The sequence below is a fragment of the Myotis daubentonii genome, chromosome 15 (assembly GCF_963259705.1).
Source record: "Myotis daubentonii chromosome 15, mMyoDau2.1, whole genome shotgun sequence".
Lineage (NCBI taxonomy): Eukaryota > Metazoa > Chordata > Mammalia > Chiroptera > Vespertilionidae > Myotis > Myotis daubentonii.
In genome coordinates, this window is record NC_081854.1 from 52651993 (window position 1) to 52669095 (window position 17103).

General features: G+C 56.6%; 2 protein-coding genes across 3 annotated transcripts; one reads left to right on the forward strand and one right to left on the reverse strand.

Annotated features, from left to right (window-relative positions):
• Nucleotides 1-308: 308 nt before the first annotated feature.
• DOK4 (docking protein 4) lies at nt 309-7673 on the forward strand. The gene is made up of 8 exons (XM_059667951.1): nt 309-571; nt 4033-4140; nt 4275-4389; nt 4659-4778; nt 4856-5045; nt 5743-5881; nt 6057-6180; nt 6297-7673. Exons 1-8 carry the CDS (start codon nt 506-508, stop codon nt 6413-6415), a joined length of 981 nt encoding a protein of 326 aa, XP_059523934.1. The 5' UTR covers nt 309-505; the 3' UTR covers nt 6416-7673.
• Nucleotides 7378-16323, reverse strand: POLR2C (RNA polymerase II subunit C). 2 transcript variants are annotated; one of them, XM_059667957.1, is made up of 9 exons: nt 16166-16323; nt 15919-15968; nt 12640-12708; nt 12446-12498; nt 10362-10490; nt 9717-9768; nt 9370-9538; nt 9149-9223; nt 7378-8628 (listed from the first exon to the last, which is right to left on the reverse strand). In XM_059667957.1, exons 1-9 carry the CDS (start codon nt 16249-16251, stop codon nt 8484-8486), a joined length of 828 nt encoding a protein of 275 aa, XP_059523940.1. In that variant the 5' UTR covers nt 16252-16323; the 3' UTR covers nt 7378-8483. The 2 variants fall into 2 exon arrangements, with proteins under 2 accessions (XP_059523940.1, XP_059523941.1); XM_059667958.1 differs by lacking the exon at nt 10362-10490.
• Between the last annotated feature and the right edge of the window lie 780 nt (nt 16324-17103).

A 17103-nucleotide genomic window follows, 5' to 3' on the forward strand; every position in this document is an offset into this window, starting at 1 on the left:
CGGGCCACCTCCTCCTCCGGCCCCGCCTCCAGTGCGGACCCAGCACGGTCCTGCCAGGAAGGGGTTAACTGCTAGCCCCAGCCTTGAGGGAGGGGACGGGGCTGGACCATTTTCCTCGCTGCCGCCTCCACCTCGGTTTTCCTGAATGGTTCTGTCGTCCAGGGGTGGGGAGGGAAGGGAAGGAAGAAGGGCGGGTGAAGGGGGGGGGAAGGGAGGGAGGAGTGTGGGAAGAGGAAGGAAAAAAGAGCGAGACAGCCAGGGAAGAGAAAGATGTCACTGCCTGAGCTCCCTGTCATTTTCGTTTCCAGCCGGCGCCGGGCGCAGGAGCCGCTGGAACAATGCTGAGGCGGGCGAGGTGAGGCGCGGCCGGCTCTGCCTCCGCGAGGAAGCGTCGAAGGGGTGTCTCGAACAGGTGATCGGAGGAGCCGGAAACCGAGGCCACCTGGGCGGGCATCCCTCCCCTCTCCTCGGCCAGGCCCTGCCCCCCAGAGAAGGTGGGGAAACCATGGCGACCAATTTCAACGACATCGTCAAGCAAGGCTACGTGAAGATGAAGAGCAGGAAGCTCGGGGTGAGCCCCCCTCCTAGGGCCCTGCCGAGGGACGGGCGCCCCGGGGGTGCGGAGGACTTGCTCTGGAGCCTGGCGGGTTGGGGGTCGACAGCCCGGCATCGTGCATTTGCCTCCAGGCTTCTGGCCAGTGGGCTGCCTGGCATGGGTGCCTGGGCCCTGCCCTGCCTGCTGCAGCCCCCGCCCCAGCAGGATGGCTGGCATCCCAGCGGCTGGGCCAGCGGTGGCAGCCGATGGGCCGATGTGCCGGCAGCTCCTGGCTATTGTTGAAGTTGTCGCCAGGGCAGCGCTGGAAATGCCGGGCTGCGTGCACTGAGACCAGCTTCCCGTCCCCTCTCCTCTCCTCCCGGCCGCCACGCTGCCTCTCCCCTCCCCTCTCCTGGCCTCTTTTCTTTTAAGTACCTCCCGGGCCGCTGCTTCCCGTTGCTGTCTGTGTGTGGGTATTTATTTACGGGTCCTCGGTTGTTGCTCTCACCGTGAAAGAAGTGTTTGGAAAGGACGGGGGCTGGTTGTGGGGGTGCGCGTTGGTGTGAGGGGTGCGGAGGCTGTTTATGTGGTTTGTGAATGAGAACTTGGGGCCCGTGGCTCCGAGGTGCTCGCCTGTGCTCGGTGTTTGGCCCTGAGCTGGGGCTTGGAGGGCCAGTGGAGATGAAGCCTTGACACCCGGGTGTGCGCCCTCTCCCGCGCCCCGCCGCGGAGACCCTCAGAGGGCATGGGCAGGGACCGCAGGGACCAACTTCACGATCGTGGTGGGGCTGTCCAGGAATTGCCCCTCTTCCTCTGAGACCCCACACCCACCCCCCAGTGAGGGGTCTGGCAGCTGCCCTTCCCAGTAGGATGGAAACCCTGGTGACAGGTGGCCCAAGTCTAGTGTTTTACCTGGGCCTCTGGTCCCTCCCTTCTTCCCTCGCCCATGGCCTTGATGGGGTGGGGGTGGGATCAGACTGCTCCAGCTTCCTGGCCCGGCCTGAGTGGGGTGGGGGAGGAGCAGGGCTTCAAACCAGCTCCCCTGCCTGGGTCCTGGACCGAGCAGCGCTGGCCTTGGAGAGGGGATCCCCCTCCTGCCTGAGGGCCCGTGGGGGTATGTCTGTCTGTCCAGCAGCTGAGCTGGTGGGCGTTTGCAGCCTTATTGGGATTTGGGTTTGTGTCCCATCCTGGGCTCCGTGGCTCTCAGCCACTGCCTTTACCCTGAGAGAGGGCTGGCGCCCACTTGGAGCACAGAACGCAGAGAGAGACTGAGGCTGAGGTGGGAAGGCCGAGTGGGTAGGGGCCCAGTTTCTAGTGTGGCTCCTCCTCCCTGTGGGCCCAGACCTAGCAGGTCCCAGGCACTAGCTGGGCTGGGGCGCCTTCAGGATAAAGCCCACTTGGAGGGCAAGCCACTGGGCAGGCAGCCACGGGGTTTAGTGTCAGACCTGTGCTGGTAGACTGGGACCCTCCAAGGTGGGCACAGCCAGGGGAAGGGGGGTTGGGAGCTGGGACATGGCTAGGCCCAATCTGGGGTCTCCCCCCTCAGCGATTTGAGCTTCTCTATGCGGACTGATATGAGGGACTGCAGTCACCCCTCAGGACAGCCATTATGGTCTCAGCTCAGAGGTGAGGGGGAGGGGCTGGAAGAGATCAGGCGCCCCCTCCCTGCCTGGGCCTTCCTCCAGGCTGAGCGGTGCAGTCTTTCTGAAGTACTGATCAAAGACCTGTGAGAAGTGGGGAAGGAGGGCTCTTGAGCGCAGTGGCTCCCTGGGGCTGTGTGTGTGTGTGTGTGTGTGTGTGTCCCTGTAACCAGGCAACCAGGGTGCTCAGGCCCCCCAGGCCTTTTGCCCCTGACGCTGCAGGCTGCACGGAGCCCAACCTGGCAGGGCATATCTGGGTCATGCATCCATCCATCCATTCATTCAGGGTCCCGTCATATGGCCATTCAGAGCTCTGTTAACGAGGCTACCAGGATGTGCGTGCGGATTGAGAATAAAACAGTGTTTGTCCACAGGAGGCCGGCTGTGGTTTAGGTAGATAGGCCAGGGGCTGAGCCAGGACCATGGGATGGGGGCTGCCTAGGCCCCCTGTACCCTGGGACTCTGCCCGCCAAAGGCCTGGTGCCTGTGTGGCAGAGCAGGGCTGGGGAGGGGGCGGGGCTTGGGGCTATGGCCCGGAGGCCCCCTCACCTACTCTGCTCTGCTCTGTCCCTCAGCCTCCCTGCTGTTTGCCAGTGAGAGACCAGAGATTTCTGGGGAGTGGGTCCGCAGGCTGCTGGAGTGCCCACTGAAAGAGGCGGGGCATTCCAGCCAGACCCTGGGCCGTAAGAGAGCCTGAGCCAGGAAGGAGGGGCCATGGAAGGAAGAGGCGCAGCGGGCAGGTGGCGAGGGCCACCCCTCACGTTGTCCTGTAGCCCTGGACACAGGGTCACTGGCAGTATTTGGACAAGGAGGGACCCTTGATGGGGCAGGCACTGTGCTCCGGGTCACCCCAGGTTCCTGGCTCTGTCCCTTTACCTTGAGAGCCGCCGGTTTCCCAGCTGGCACAGGCAGCTGTCCCTGCCCCCTCCACCCAGGGCTGGTTAGAGAATGAGGAGTGTGTGAGTGGAAGCTCCTGGAGTCGAGGAGGTGTTGCCCGGCACCGAGAACAAGGGCTGTGACGAGCAGGCTGGCGGTGGAAGCGGCTGGTCCCTGCGCCGGGGGCACTGCTGCTGTGGCTGGTGCTGCCGGAGCCCGGGCAGCGCTTGGTGTGCATGGGCTCCGAGTTCTGGCCCTGGGTCTGGACAGCCTGTTACAGCCTGACTACCATTTATCAGCTGTTACTTTACTTTTTGGTGCCTGTTTCCTTATCTACAAAGTGGAGATAATAGAACCGGCCTCAAGAGTGACCCCGAATAGCTGTGTAGAGTGCGAATACCAAAACGTGCCAATAAGAGGCGCTCCGTAAACACGTCGGTCCTTACGTCACAGGACAGTCTCCTGACTGTTCCTCTCCCTCGGTATCCGCGGGAGACTGGTTCCAGGGCCCCCGCAGGTACCGAAATCCACGGGTGCCCAAGGCCCTCACATCACATGGCCGAGGACAGTGCCTCCAGGCGGGCCTCTGCACCAGATTCCCAACCAGATACATATGCTGTATGTTTATCGGGGGAAAAAATCCATGTATAAGTGGACCCCGTGCTACAAACCTGTGTGGTTCAAAGGTCAACTGTGCACTGTGAGCCGAGCTCACAGTAAACCGAGTGTACCTGTGGACCAGCCTTTCCGAGCAGCCAAGAAATAACTGCCTTTCAATGGGGCGGGGGTGGGGGTGGGGTGGGGGGACTCTCCCCCAGGGCCTGGCTGTCCTGCTGGTGTCAGCTGTCCCAGGCTTTCTCCTGGGCTGGGGCCTCCCGGACGGCTGGGCGGCACTGCCCCCTGTGGCAGGCAGGGTCACTGCAGGGCCATGTTGAGGGGAACGGAAGCCTGAGCCCTGGTCCTTGTCGTCTTGCCCCTCAGATCTACCGCAGGTGCTGGCTGGTGTTCCGGAAGTCCTCCAGCAAGGGGCCCCAGCGGCTGGAGAAGTACCCGGATGAGAAGTCCGTGTGCCTCCGAGGCTGCCCCAAGGTGAGGGGCCTGGGCCCTAGCGCCCCTAACCTGTAAGCAGTGGGTCCAAGAGCACCCTCCCGGGGGTGGCAGAACGGTGGGGGTGCGGGAGAGGGGCTCCAACCTGGCTGAGTCCTTTGTGGATGCTGCTCCAGGTGACCGAGATCAGTAATGTCAAGTGCGTCACACGGCTCCCGAAGGAGACCAAGAAGCAGGCGGTGGCCATCATCTTCACTGACGACTCGGCCCGTACCTTCACCTGCGACTCAGGTGAGGAGCTGGGGCTGCAGACCTCACTCCAGCCTCCAGGGGGCCGGCCGTGCTTCAGTGGACCAGTTGGAGAAGGCAGCGCAGGGCTAGCTCTGGCTGGTATGAGGGTTGGGGTGCCTCTGAGTGAGCAGGCCCCCAGGATGAGGGGGAGACAGGCCAAATTCACTGGCCTTGCCTCCCTGCCTCACAGGGCGGGCTAACTCAGGCGAGTAGATGGGGTGGGCTCCGGGGACCCTGAGCCTACAGCTCACAAGGTACCATTTCTCCAGAGCTGGAGGCAGAGGAGTGGTACAAGACCCTGTCTGTGGAGTGTCTGGGGTCGCGGCTCAACGACATCAGTCTGGGAGAGCCGGACCTCCTGGCCCCAGGGGTGCAGTGTGAACAGACAGGTGAGGCCTGGTGGTGGGGAGGAGGGAGCAGGAGGCGCCCCCGGGAAGCTCCGGCCCATTCATCCTCTCCCCTCCAGATCGCTTCAACGTCTTCCTGTTACCCTGCCCCAACCTGGATGTGTATGGCGAGTGCAAGCTGCAGATCACCCACGAGAACATCTACCTCTGGGACATACACAACCCCCGCGTGAAGCTCGTCTCGTGGCCCCTCTGCTCACTGCGCCGCTATGGCCGGGACACCACACGCTTTACCTTCGAGGCTGGCCGGTAGGACCCTCTTGCCTCCCAACCCTGTCTCCCCACGGTCATGACGGTGGCCGCCATTCACTCCGGGTCAGGCACTGTGTTGGGAGCTAAGTTATTTATTGGTCTAACAACCCCAAAGGGAACATAATATTCCCATTTTACAGATTAACTAATTGAGGCTCACAGCCGGCAGGTCAAGTGCGAGTTTACCAAAATCAAACTCTTTTGGGCTCAAATCAAATGCTGGCACTGACACCAGCCCCGGGGTTGTGGACCTGAGCCTGTTTCCTCGTGTGTCACCTAGGGGACAAGAAAGTACCTAACTCCATGGGATTGTGGAGAGGATGGGTTCACAGCGGAACTCGGAGCCAGTGTGCCTAGGCTTGAATTCCGTGAAATCCTCTGTGTAACCTTGAAGTTACTTACCCTCTGTATGCCTGTTTCCTCACTGCAAAGTGGTTTGAGAAAACCCCTAGAAATGAGGAAACTAATGGTGTACAGAGCAGAGGGGAGAAAATGAATGGGCTCATTCCTGTAGAGCATTTAGACCACCACCGGGCGCATCGAAACCGCTCGGAAAGTTCGAGCCACGGGTCAGACCCCAGGGTGACAGCCTGCCTGTTTCCCAGAGGGCCCGGGGTACCGGAGAGCCCAACCAAGCACGTGTGGGTGCCAGGGGGTCCCCACCACCTTGCCTTCCATGCCACTGTGTCCCCAGGATGTGTGACGCTGGGGAAGGGCTCTACACCTTCCAGACGCAGGAAGGGGAACAGATTTACCAGCGGGTCCACAGTGCCACCCTGGCCATCGCCGAGCAGCACAAGCGGGTCCTGCTAGAAATGGAGAAGAATGTGAGGGTGAGGCAGGGTAGGGGGGAGGCTGGTGGGCGGGCAGGCCGAGCACCTGGAGTGTGCCAGGGGGTCTCCTCTTAGCGTGCCCACAGGAGAGGCAGGCAGGGTCTTGGGCTGGCTGCTTGAAGGCAAGCCACTGCCCCCAGGGCTAATGGGAGGTATCCCCTCTTCTGGCCCACAGCTGCTGAACAAGGGCACGGAACACTACTCCTACCCCTGCACGCCCACGACCATGCTGCCCCGCAGTGCCTACTGGCACCACATCACGGGCTCCCAGAACATCGCCGAGGCCTCCAGCTATGGCGGTGAGTCCCCGCAGCGCCCCTCGGCCACCTGCCGCGAGCCTCTGTGGGAGACGAGGCCTTCTGGGCAGGGACCTTCCCACCTGGACCCGAGTCCTAAGCCTGCCTTGTGTCCACAGGTGAGGGGCACGGGGCAGCCCAGGCCAGCTCGGAAACGGACCTCCTCAACAGATTCATCCTGCTAAAGCCAAAGCCCAGCCAGGGGGACAGCAGCGAGGCCAGGACCCCCGCCCAGTGACAGCCGGGCTGGCGTGCACCCATGACTGCGGGGCTGCCCGCTGCGCGCTGAGGACGGCCTCAGGGGGCTATTGGCCACGCGCCTGGAGAAAGGGAGCCGCTGTCCCTTCCTTGCCCCCACGGGGAGGCTGGACCAAGGCAGAGGGCTGGCCACACTGCCTGAGCATGTGTGAGGGGCTGGAGCTACCGTGGGACTATTTACTGTTCATGATTTTAATATATACGGCTTATGACATATCCTGTATTAACGAGATTTCCCCGTCCCTCCCTGCCACCACATACAGTTTTGAATCCCATGACCAGGCCACCAAGGCTGGTTCTGAATGTCCTCTGTGGCACAGCCCTCCCGCTGCCAGGACTCGCCTGAGCTGCCAGGGCCGGAGGCAGACAATCAGAACTCAAGGCCGGTGCTGTCGGCAGGCTTCTCCCAGGAGCCAAGGGCTAAGACAGCAAGTGGCTTCTCAGTTCCTCTGGGCCTAGTGGCACAGGAAGGATCCGAACTCATGCGGTGCCACCTGCTGACATCTGGTTGACACCTCAGGTGAAAAGCTGGTTTGAAAAAGAACATTTCTGCCCAGGCTCCTCCCTGCTTTGTAGGCTGAGAAGATCCCTGTGGGCAGGAGTGCTGGTGACCTCAGCCGGGGGAGGCGGCCAGGCCAGGAGGGAGGGCCAGCAGGACTGCAGTGGGGAGCTGCCCTGCGGCCCCCTCTCACTGACCTGGGCCGGCAGTGCCCCTGCGGAGAGAGGAGAGGCCCCTCTTTGGTCTGGCCACCCTCTGGCCAGAAAGGACTCAGAAACCAGCCCTTCCACTTCCTCCCCACATGGTGCTGAGGCTCCCTGCTGAGATGCAATTAAAGCAATTGACTTTCTAGTGCTGGTATTTATTGACTACTGGGCAGAAGGGCTATCTTTCTATCCACATCAAACCTTCGGTTATGTGTGTTGTGTTTTTTTTTTAAAAAAAAAAAATACTTCGGGTTCTGCTTTGTGGGAACAGACCTTGTTACCCTGATGTAAATAACCACTGTTCAAGTCGTGGCAGGAGGCCCCTCCAGCAGAGCCCTGGAGCCAAGGGGGTGGCCACAGCCAGCTCAGCTCTGAACGGAGCAGGGAGCGACCACCAGAGGCATAGGCCTGCAGGAGAGCCCGCTGAGGCCTTGGAGGGGGGAGCTGCTGGCTCAGCGAGCAGCACGATGACGCATGAAGGAGATTATGTTGTGCTCTTTATTGCCAAAAATAAAAACTCTACTGTTAATAAATATCCCTTCCTTTCTGCACTGTATCTCCGGTTTTCTCCCATGCCTCCCGCCAGGCTGCCTAATTAACTGCTTTGCGTATGTTCCTCCCAACAGGACTAAGGGTCAAGGCCAGACCTTCATTAAGGCCCTTTCCCACCCGACCCTCTCCCCTCCCCTTCCCTCCACACCCCAAACTAATTAAGCAGATCATTGGCAGTGAAGTCATAACTGATGGGTAGAGAATAAAATACAGGGTTTATTTAGGGGTGGGGTGCGTGGGGGTGGGGAGGAGCAGCCAGGGTCTAAAGACACTTGGGAATCTGAGCGAAGTGTAGGCTGACCATGGGCAGGGAGGGGCTGGGTTTGCAGGCAGCCTGAATGAGACTTCGAACACTCAATCCTAACAGCGGAAACCTAAGGTACAACTGTGAAATGCTAATTTTCACACAGAAAGTAAGTCAAGAGCTGAAATGACCAAAAGAGGAGGGTCTAACGCAGTGGTTTTCAACAGGGAAGCAGTACAACCTCTACAAGCAGACCAGGGGGAGGGAGGTCTGGGTCCTGGGGAGACTCGCCATCAGCAGGCAGGGCCAGGATGCTGCATGCTCAGTGAAGGACTGTCCTGCCTCAAATACCAGGGGCACCCCCGTAATCGACCTGGGACCAAGCAAGGCTGGGAGGGGCACCTTCCCCTCTGCTACCTCCAGTTGGTGCTGATGGCTTGCCCAGAAGTTAAGTACAGCTGTCGGGACTTCAGGGGCGAGGAGGGTCTCAGGAGACCTGACACAGCTGCTGCTCGGATCCTTTTCCGCTCAGGCGGATGAGCTGCGGCTAATTTATGGTGAGGACGTCACTCTGGATCTCATGGCTCAGCTGGGTCTGCAAATCACTCAGCTTCTTCTTCAACCCGGAGAGGGCTGAGAGGACGATGGTTTCAGGGCGCAGAGAGCCACAGGACTCCACGTTGTAGTAAAACCTGAGAGGCGCGAGTCCAGTGAGAGCCGCCCAAGGGGCTGGTGAGCCTGAGCTTGGCCAGGGCCATCCCTTTCCCTCCTGAGTCTTGCTTAACTCCTTTCCCACCAGGAACTCAACCTTGCCCCAGGGTTGACCTCCATCCTCTTACAAACAGTGCTTTTTACAGGACCTCAAGGAGGCTACAGTCACCTCACAAAGATCCTGTGAAACCCCCCAAACACCTCTGTATGGACGTCCCGCACGGGCCAGCGTCTGTTCCTCCCTAGAAGGCTGGTCAGTTTCTGGCCCTGATCTGACCCCATCTTTGGATGCTGCAAACCGGAACAGGAAGCGCTTGCATAACCGGAGGCCCCTCTTTTTCAGTGACTACAGGGGGATGCACCCATCTTGGGTTCAGTAGTCTTGAGCCCCTCCTCAGCTTTCTGGAAGCCGGGACATGAGGGAAAGGGCCACCGAGCTCAGAGCCTGCACCAAACTACGTTCCTACACATCCCACCGTCCGTGCCGGCCCAGGCGCTTACCTCTCCGGCTTGCCGTTGGGGTCGTACGGAGCCTGGGACTCATCTTCATCCAGCTCTGAGTACTCGCTCTTTGGCCTGAGGTCAAACACAGGTCAGCACCCGGTTGTTACTGCTGCTTCCGGGCACCTGTGCCTGTAGTGAGCCTGCCCATCTGGGTCACTAGGAGCCATGTCCACTCCACCCCCTCTAACCGCCCGCCTTCATCCCCAGCGGGAACCTACCACTCCTCCGGCTTGGGGTACACCGTGTGCCTCAGGGCATTGTCGGGGTCATATTCAAAAGCCACCCCTGCAGTCGGGTTCCACTTGGCATGTTCCTTGCCAAAGCCCTTCTTGGCGTAGGCGCGGAGTCTCAGCTCCTGGCCCTTTCGCAGCTTGACGATGAGGATGTCTGTGGAGAGAGGTGGGAGTCGGTGCGGGGGCCACAGAGGCACGGTCCCCCCACATCGACCTGGAGTGCCCCTGAGGGCCACACATCTGGAAAAACAGACAAAGGCCAGCTGTGACCAGACAGCCTCTGCCAACCAACAGGTCGGGTAGCCATCTGCACACTCACGCCAGCCCCTTACCGTCCTGGTCCACGTAGTCATTGGGGTCGTTATCTCGGTTCCGGGATGTCACCTGCCGGAGCCCAAACAGAGACATTTATTAGCCGCTCATCTCCCAGTCTCTTCTGGCAAGTACCTCCCAGCGCGTCCAGATCGCAACCTGCCAACCGGGGGCAGGATGCCCACGAGTGAGGGCAGGAGTGCCTACTAGGACCAATCTGTGCTGGTGCCTGTACTTCAACCCCTGCTTCATGGCTTTGTGACAGTCCTCTGTCAAAACAGTACCGTGCCCTTTTGTTTATTTATTTTAAAATTGATCTGAGAGGAAGGGAGAGAGAGAATCATTGATTGGCTGCCTCCTGCATGCCCCCTACTGGGGATCGAGCCCAGGCATGTGCCCTTGACTGGAATCGAACCCAGGACCCTTCAGTCCACAGGCCGACACTCTATCCACTGAGCCAAAGCAGCTAAGGCTATACCACGGCCTTTTAAAGGGGTCTGGGCGACAGAGGGCACACAGCACCAACAATGTCCGCCCACCCCAGGAGCCCAGAATGAGCATGTCCAGGCATCAGGGGTAACACAGGGCAAGGTGGTGCCTTCGGCGAATCCCCCCGTCCGGCCCACGCAGAAGGAGAAGAGCAAAAGGCCTGGGCAGACACTGACTGGAATGACCCGGGGGCTGTTGGAGATGAGGTCTCGAGACGTGACGTGACGAGTCTGGTCTTCGTTGCACCGCACGTCGAGAGTGAACTCCACCGAGCACTCGGGGCAGAACTCCTCGCACGTGCAGTCCTGAGCCAGGGAGAGAGCAGGCGTGAGTGTGGGGAGGGCGGATCCTGAGCTCCCTGCTTGCGATCCCCAGTTCCTACTGTTTCTTCGTCTAGAAAAGGGCTGACCAGTCTCCAGACCCTTGGGAGCTGTCAATCTGGTAACCGTCTCCACCGCAGGCACTTCCCAGGTTAGAGACAACCGTGTGTGCCGGACGTTCCTTCCACACCGTCAGCTGCCGGGCTGCCCCTGGGACACGCACTGTTCACATCTAAGCCTGGCCCTGGGCGTGTCCTTCCCAGAGAACGGCGGCGATCCTCTAGCTCGGCCTCCATGGACTAGGTGGACTAGCTCGGGAATAGAGTCATTTAAAATAAAGGGAACTAGGAAGAAGTACCTTTCAAATTCTAGGCTACTGACCTTTTCTTAAAACAAAAAAACTTTACATACATATATACACGTATATATACACACACATATATACGCATACATGTGTAAAATAAAGCAAATGTAGCAAAATATTAACAATTGGCAACAAAGGTCAAAAGTAGATGGAAATTTATCATTCTGCTTCTTCAACTTTTCTACAGATTTTCAGAAAAGCAAAAAAAAAAAAAAAGAAGAAAAAGAAAAAGAAAAAAAAAAAAGGACCATTCCATCTTTCAGTAAATGTAACACTAGAGAAAATTTAATAGTCCAGCCCAGTGATGGTGAACCTTGGACACGCGAACTCATTTTTTTGGTTGATTTTTCTTTGTTCAATGGCATTTAAATATATAAAATAAATATCAAAAATATGTCTTTGTTTTACTATGGTTGCAAATATCAAAAAATTTCTATATGTGACACGGCACCAGAGTTAAGTTAGGGTTTTTCAAAATGCTGACTCGCCGAGCTCAAAAGGTTTGCCATCACTGGCCCAGCCGGTGTGGCTCAGTTGGTGAGCATCGATCCATGAACCAGGTCACAGTTCGATTCCCACTCAGAGCATGTGCCTGGGTTGTGGGCTTGATCCCCAGTAGGGCGCATGCAGGAGGCAGCTGATCAATGACTCTGATCGCTTCAATCTCTCTTCCTCTCTGAAATCGATAAAAATATATTAACAAATTAATGGAAGGCATGGCTAGGCCATAGGGCGTGCCTATCTTTATATGAGATATTGCCAAATGCCTCTTCAGCTGACACGCTGCACACCTGTCCCAGCAATATCTGATGTTTTATTTCTTAAAAACAAAAATCTGAAGATGTGAAGCAAATATGGCAAAATGTTAAAATGTGACAAAATGAGAGCATAGTATCTGTTATATTAGCTGCACATTTTGCCTGAATATTTCTTTAAAGAATTTTACATACATATATACATTTGTATTCATAGAATATATCAAATTAGCCACCACAGAAATGACATGCCCTTGGGAATTAGCAGATGGGCCCAAAGCCACCAAAAGGGAATACTCTCAAGCGATTACCTAATGCAGTCCTGGTGGAGGGATGCAGGTAACCCTATCCTGTCCCGTTCTCTCCCTGGAGGAAGGAGCCAGGTTTACTAGCATCACCTACTAGGTGAGTCACAAATCTGGCAGCCACCAGCACTCCGGTCTCTGGGTGCTGCTCTGTGGACAGGTCTCACTTCCTCTCCTGTCCTCCATCCTCCCCAACCTCCTGCTGACTCCCTTTAGCCTCCTAGGCCCCCATCACTGGGAAGAGATGCCCTGGAAAGCAGAACCAGAACAGATCAGACTGAAAGGGACCAGCCCCCGCTTGTATACATGGGCATTCTAGTGTATCCCTGCTCTTGTGTGACTGGTGCCCTGTGAGTCTAATCAACCTGAGGCCCATCAGAACCAAGGACCAAGGCCTGTCGTGGGCTTAGACAACATCTCCACATTGTCTTTCTAAAAGCTAGAAGCAAGACGTCAGGAAAATCCTTCTGAGAACGGAAGGCCCCGCCTCCCTGGCCACCCAATCCCCCAGCGTACCCGTGAGTACTGCAGCTTGTCCACAATGTCATCGCTGGTGAGGGGGATTAACCCTGGAAGACACAGAAAAGCACTCTGAAGACGGCCAAGCAGCCAAGCCAAAAGGAGAACCTAGAGTCCCCTGGCAGCGAGGAGGCGTCCTCTCTGACACCAGACACAGCCCCCACCCTTTCACCTTCCCAAAGGGCACTCACCAAGCCTGTGAGCGATGAACTCGTCGTGAAGGACTGAGGAATTGGCGTCAATCTGAACCCAGTCAATGGCTAAAACGTGAAGGAAGCAGACACACAGCTTAGCCTCCAAACTCACCTCAAGACTTACCAGCACAGCCGTGGTTCTCAAGGTGTAGGGATCACCTGAGGCATGGACGGAGCAGAGCCTGGGCCAGGCCGCCAGGCCGATTCACACAGCTCTGGGACAGAGTCCAGGAACCTGCATTTTAACCAGAGCCACCCAAAGGCCACACCACACCCCCCTTCCCTGCTCAGGAGGGGTTAATGCAGGGTCCCTGTACCACAGAGAAAAACAACGACCTAGTGAATGGTACAGGAGTGGGAACACGTTTCTTTGAGCTGAATATTCCTCTGAGAAGCATGTATGTCTGCTACTCATGCCAACATGAACTCCAAGAACACAAACTATTTGGGTACTTAAATCCTAGGGAAAGCCTCAGAGGTAACACAGACATCTAGCCCGTATCTCATTTTACGGTATAATGACCAGATTACCCTTTATCAATACTACTAGGGGCTCGGTGCACGAATTCGTGCATGGGTGGGGTCCCTCAGGGCAATGGGGACCGCGAGAGGTTGGCTAGCTGTGGGAGGTTGGCTAGCTGTGGGAGGTTGGCTGTGGGAGCGCACTGACCACCAGGGGGCAGCTCCTGTGTTGAGCGTCTGCCCCCTGGTGGTCAGTGTGTTGTCAAAGCGACTGGTCGACCAGTCACTTAGGCTTTTATATATATAGATAGATATTACTACTCAATCAACCAATGTTGACAGAATTCCTTCAATGGGCAAGGCATACTCAGTATAAAACCCAGTCCCCACCAGCAATGAGCTAGCAGGAGGGGAAGGACTGTATGCTCACACACATTTGATTGACTTAAGCACATTCATTCATTCATTCACATCTGCATGTAAACAAATTTGTAGAGCAAATGGCATTGGAGCCCACCTGTCAAATAAGAGGTATAAACAACTGGAAATGGAGGTCGGAGGAGGCCCAGACACAGCCAAGGGCTGCCTGCTTTGTTCCACGCTTCCTACTGCTTCCTTCCCTCAACCCAAGTCAAACAAGGACAAGCCAACCTTTCCTGTCTCTGCCCCTGTACACCCGCACCTCCCTCTGCCATGCCCTTGCCCTCTCCAGTAAAGGTTGAAATCCTCCGAGCCTCCATGATACAGACACGATCACTCCCTCCTGTAGGGAGCGGCTATGGGGCCAAGCCTCGGACTGACCTGTGGCAGAGCCACATACAAGTCCCAGCTTGGAGGGCAGAGCCCTCCTGGCACAATTAAACTTGACCTCATAGTCCTCCCTTGTTCCTAGGTAGCTAATGGGCTGTGGGAGGTGCAGCAAGTGCTGCCAAAACAAGGCTTGAGGAACGAAATAGATTTGAAACTCGTGCAAACATGTTGACCACTCCCCTTGCTTTGCTTTGGGTGATCTGACTATAAAATAAAGCTTCGGCTTACAGGCTGGGTCACTGTTTCCTCATCCAGGCACAGTGATCCTACCTGGCCCCAACTGTATTCTCTTGTCCGCTTCTTTAATCCTTCACCGCCCCTCCTCAGGTTCACCCTCCCTATAAGCTCCTCCCTAAAAAATTCTGCCCAGATTTCTCTTAAGGCCCTTGTCATACTGTGCCTTGTGTATATTTAAGCGTGTCTTATCTCTACCTCAAGCTCTGAAAATCCCTTAGGGCAGGGTCTTCTGATACTTAACTTTTGTAATTCCTAGCTCTAGCCTGGAACACAGCAGGTTCTCACTTATTTGCGGAACTGAATTTGTGGGAAAGTGGCATTTAGATTTGGAACGTCAGGGCTGCACCATACAGTGCAACTCCCTCATTTTACTCCTGATGAAACCGGGGTCCAGAGACATGAGTGATTAGGCAGAGGACCAGCACACCAAGCTCTGAGTTGAGGTGGGGGTGGGGGGGTCGAGGATCAACTACCACGCCCTCCCACTTACCCATTTGGCCTGCTTATTTCCTTAGGAACAGGCACACCTGATGCAGCAGCTGACTTCCATTTCCTTTTCCTAAACTCTCTAAGCTGACACTCTGAAAATATTGGTAGTATGTGTGCAAATTTGCAAGATACCTGAAGCATTGTGGCTGGAACCAGAGCAAAAACAGATCCTCCCTCTTCTAAGCCAACAGCACTGGAGCTCGGCTTCTCCCAGTACTGGTCCAAGGCTGCCCTGCATTCATGTTGCCTGTGGGCTCATCTTTCCCCTGTACCTTCACTGTGGGCTCTATGAAGGCAAGAACCTTGCACTATACAGCTAGCCCTGCATTCCCAGTGCCCAGCCACTGCCTGGCACTTATACGTTCCATAAATGCAGCTGAAGAAACAGATTCAGAAAAAGACACCTAGCAGCCCTGGTCGGCGTGGCTCTGTGGTTAGGGCGCCGGCCTGTGCACCGGAGGGTCTCAGGTTCGATTCCGGGTCAAGGGCTCGTACCTGGGTTGCAGTTTCAATCCCTGGCCCTGGTTGGGCTGCGTGCAGGAGGCAACCAATAGATGTTTCTCTCTGTCTCTCCCTCCCTTCCACTCTCTCTAAAAATGACTGGAAAAAATATCCTCGGGTGAGGATTAACATCAACAATCCTGTTTCTCTCTCTCTCTCTCTCCCTCCCTTCCACTCTCTCTAAAAATCACTGGAAAAAATATCCTCGGGTGAGGATTAACATCAACAATCCTGTTTCTTTCTCTTTCTTTCTCTCTCTCTCTCTCTCTCCCTCCCTCCCTCCCTCCCTCCCTTCCACTCTCCCTAAAAATCACTGGAAAAAATATCCTCGGGTGAGGACTAACAACAACAAAAAAGACATCTAGCAGCACTGAACACTCCCAAACGTTAGGCGCTGAATAGCAATGACCTTCCTTCATCCCTGCCATGGCAGGTACTAATAGCGTCCCAACGTTACGGAGAAATGGACCGCCCAGTTTCAAAACGTGCCCGTTTCACAGACACGGTAAGTGAACACAGTATTCGAACCCCAGTTCGCAGACTCCTGCACCCACGCTCCTCACCAATGCAAACTGCGCGTGGACCCGAGTGTAAGCGGCCCCTGGAGGCCAGGGAGGTGGCCAGAGGCTCAGGGTCCGATCCAGCCTCCAGCATCGCTGCTTTCTCAGCGACACTCCCTCCCCCTCCCCCAAACCAGGGCTGCAGGCAGAAGCCCCAGGGCGTGTGGTCCGGGGACCGAAGGGTGGGGGGTGAGTCTGGGAAGCGGGGGTCGCTTACCTATTATGGGCACCTCGGCGATGAAGACCCTCCGGATAGAATTGGCCACCCTGAGGGACGAAAACAAGCGGCGTGAGGGCACCGCAGCCTCGACCCCCCCCCCCCCCGCCCCTCCTCCCGTTCCCAAAGCGAAAGCCATGGCACGGCGCAGGGGACCAGCAGACTCGGCCCGTCCCCCTCTCACCCCGCACCCCGGCTTCGGCCCCCGGCGCTCCGGAGGCCCCGCGGCTTCCCGCAGCAGCCTTACGCTAGGTCCGTATTCTCGATGATGAACTTGACATTCTCGTCGGTGAGCTCCGTGATCCGCACGGTGGGCTGGTTGGCATACGGCATCGCGCTCCGCCGCCCGGCGGGCCGCCGGCGTCAACCCTGCAGCGCGCCCGCACCGGAAGTCACAGGAAGGTGCCGGAAGTCGGTGCGCGCGGCCCCCACCGCTTCCTCGGAGACGCGCCCACAGCACCGCCTACTGCTCGGAGGCCGGGACTGCTCCGGGCTCGTGGTTTCTATCCCACCACGTGGTTTCAATGCACCAGTTGGTGTTTTGCCAAATCTAGGGTGGTGATTTGGCAAAACACGCATACACCCTTGACTCAACAATAACGCTTCCAGGAATTCATCCTGCAGAAATGCTTGAAGTTTTAAGCAAAGATACATTTACAGGGATGATCACTGCAGCCCAGTTTGTAACATCAAAAAAGAAACAAAAGTAATCGTCCATTGAGAGGCCTGGTGAAATATACACACACAGGAATACTATGTCTTTTAAAAGAATGAAGTTGGTACATTTATGGAAAAACAAAAGTGTACTTTAGCCAACTATACTTGAATGGTAGGTATATACCCTTTCCCTTCCCACCCACAGCCTGAGCTGACCAATATGAGTTAACCAGACTTGCAAAAGGAGCCCAGCCAGTGGAGGCCAAGAAAATTATTAAAGCTGAATTGGATCACTGAAATGGTTAGCAACAGACAAGCGCAGCCAAAGGAGCTAACGGGGAGAGGAAAGGCCCCTGTCACTCCCACTTTACTGATGGGAAGCCTGGGCCCAGAGATGCAGAGCTGTCATACTGTTAGGCAGCACCAGGCCCAGAACTCAGCCTCAAACCCTTCCCACACACTGCTGTCTCTCTCTGGGCTCTTGGAAACCTGCCATGGTCTGGATGAAAACTAACTACACACAGTAGA

Coding starts and splice junctions, on each gene's coding strand:
- POLR2C (XM_059667957.1), bottom strand. CDS start 16,251: ATGCCGTATGCCAACCAGCCCACCGTGCGGATCACGGAGCTCACCGAC. Junction 12,709..15,918: donor CGCCGAGGTGCCCATAATAG/GTAAGCGACCCC, acceptor TTCACGTTTTAG/CCATTGACTGGGTTCAGATT. Junction 9,769..10,361: donor ACAGCCCCCGGGTCATTCCA/GTCAGTGTCTGC, acceptor GGGCTCCGGCAG/GTGACATCCCGGAACCGAGA.
- DOK4 (XM_059667951.1), top strand. CDS start 506: ATGGCGACCAATTTCAACGACATCGTCAAGCAAGGCTACGTGAAGATG. Junction 4,141..4,274: donor GCCTCCGAGGCTGCCCCAAG/GTGAGGGGCCTG, acceptor ATGCTGCTCCAG/GTGACCGAGATCAGTAATGT. Junction 5,882..6,056: donor AAATGGAGAAGAATGTGAGG/GTGAGGCAGGGT, acceptor TCTGGCCCACAG/CTGCTGAACAAGGGCACGGA.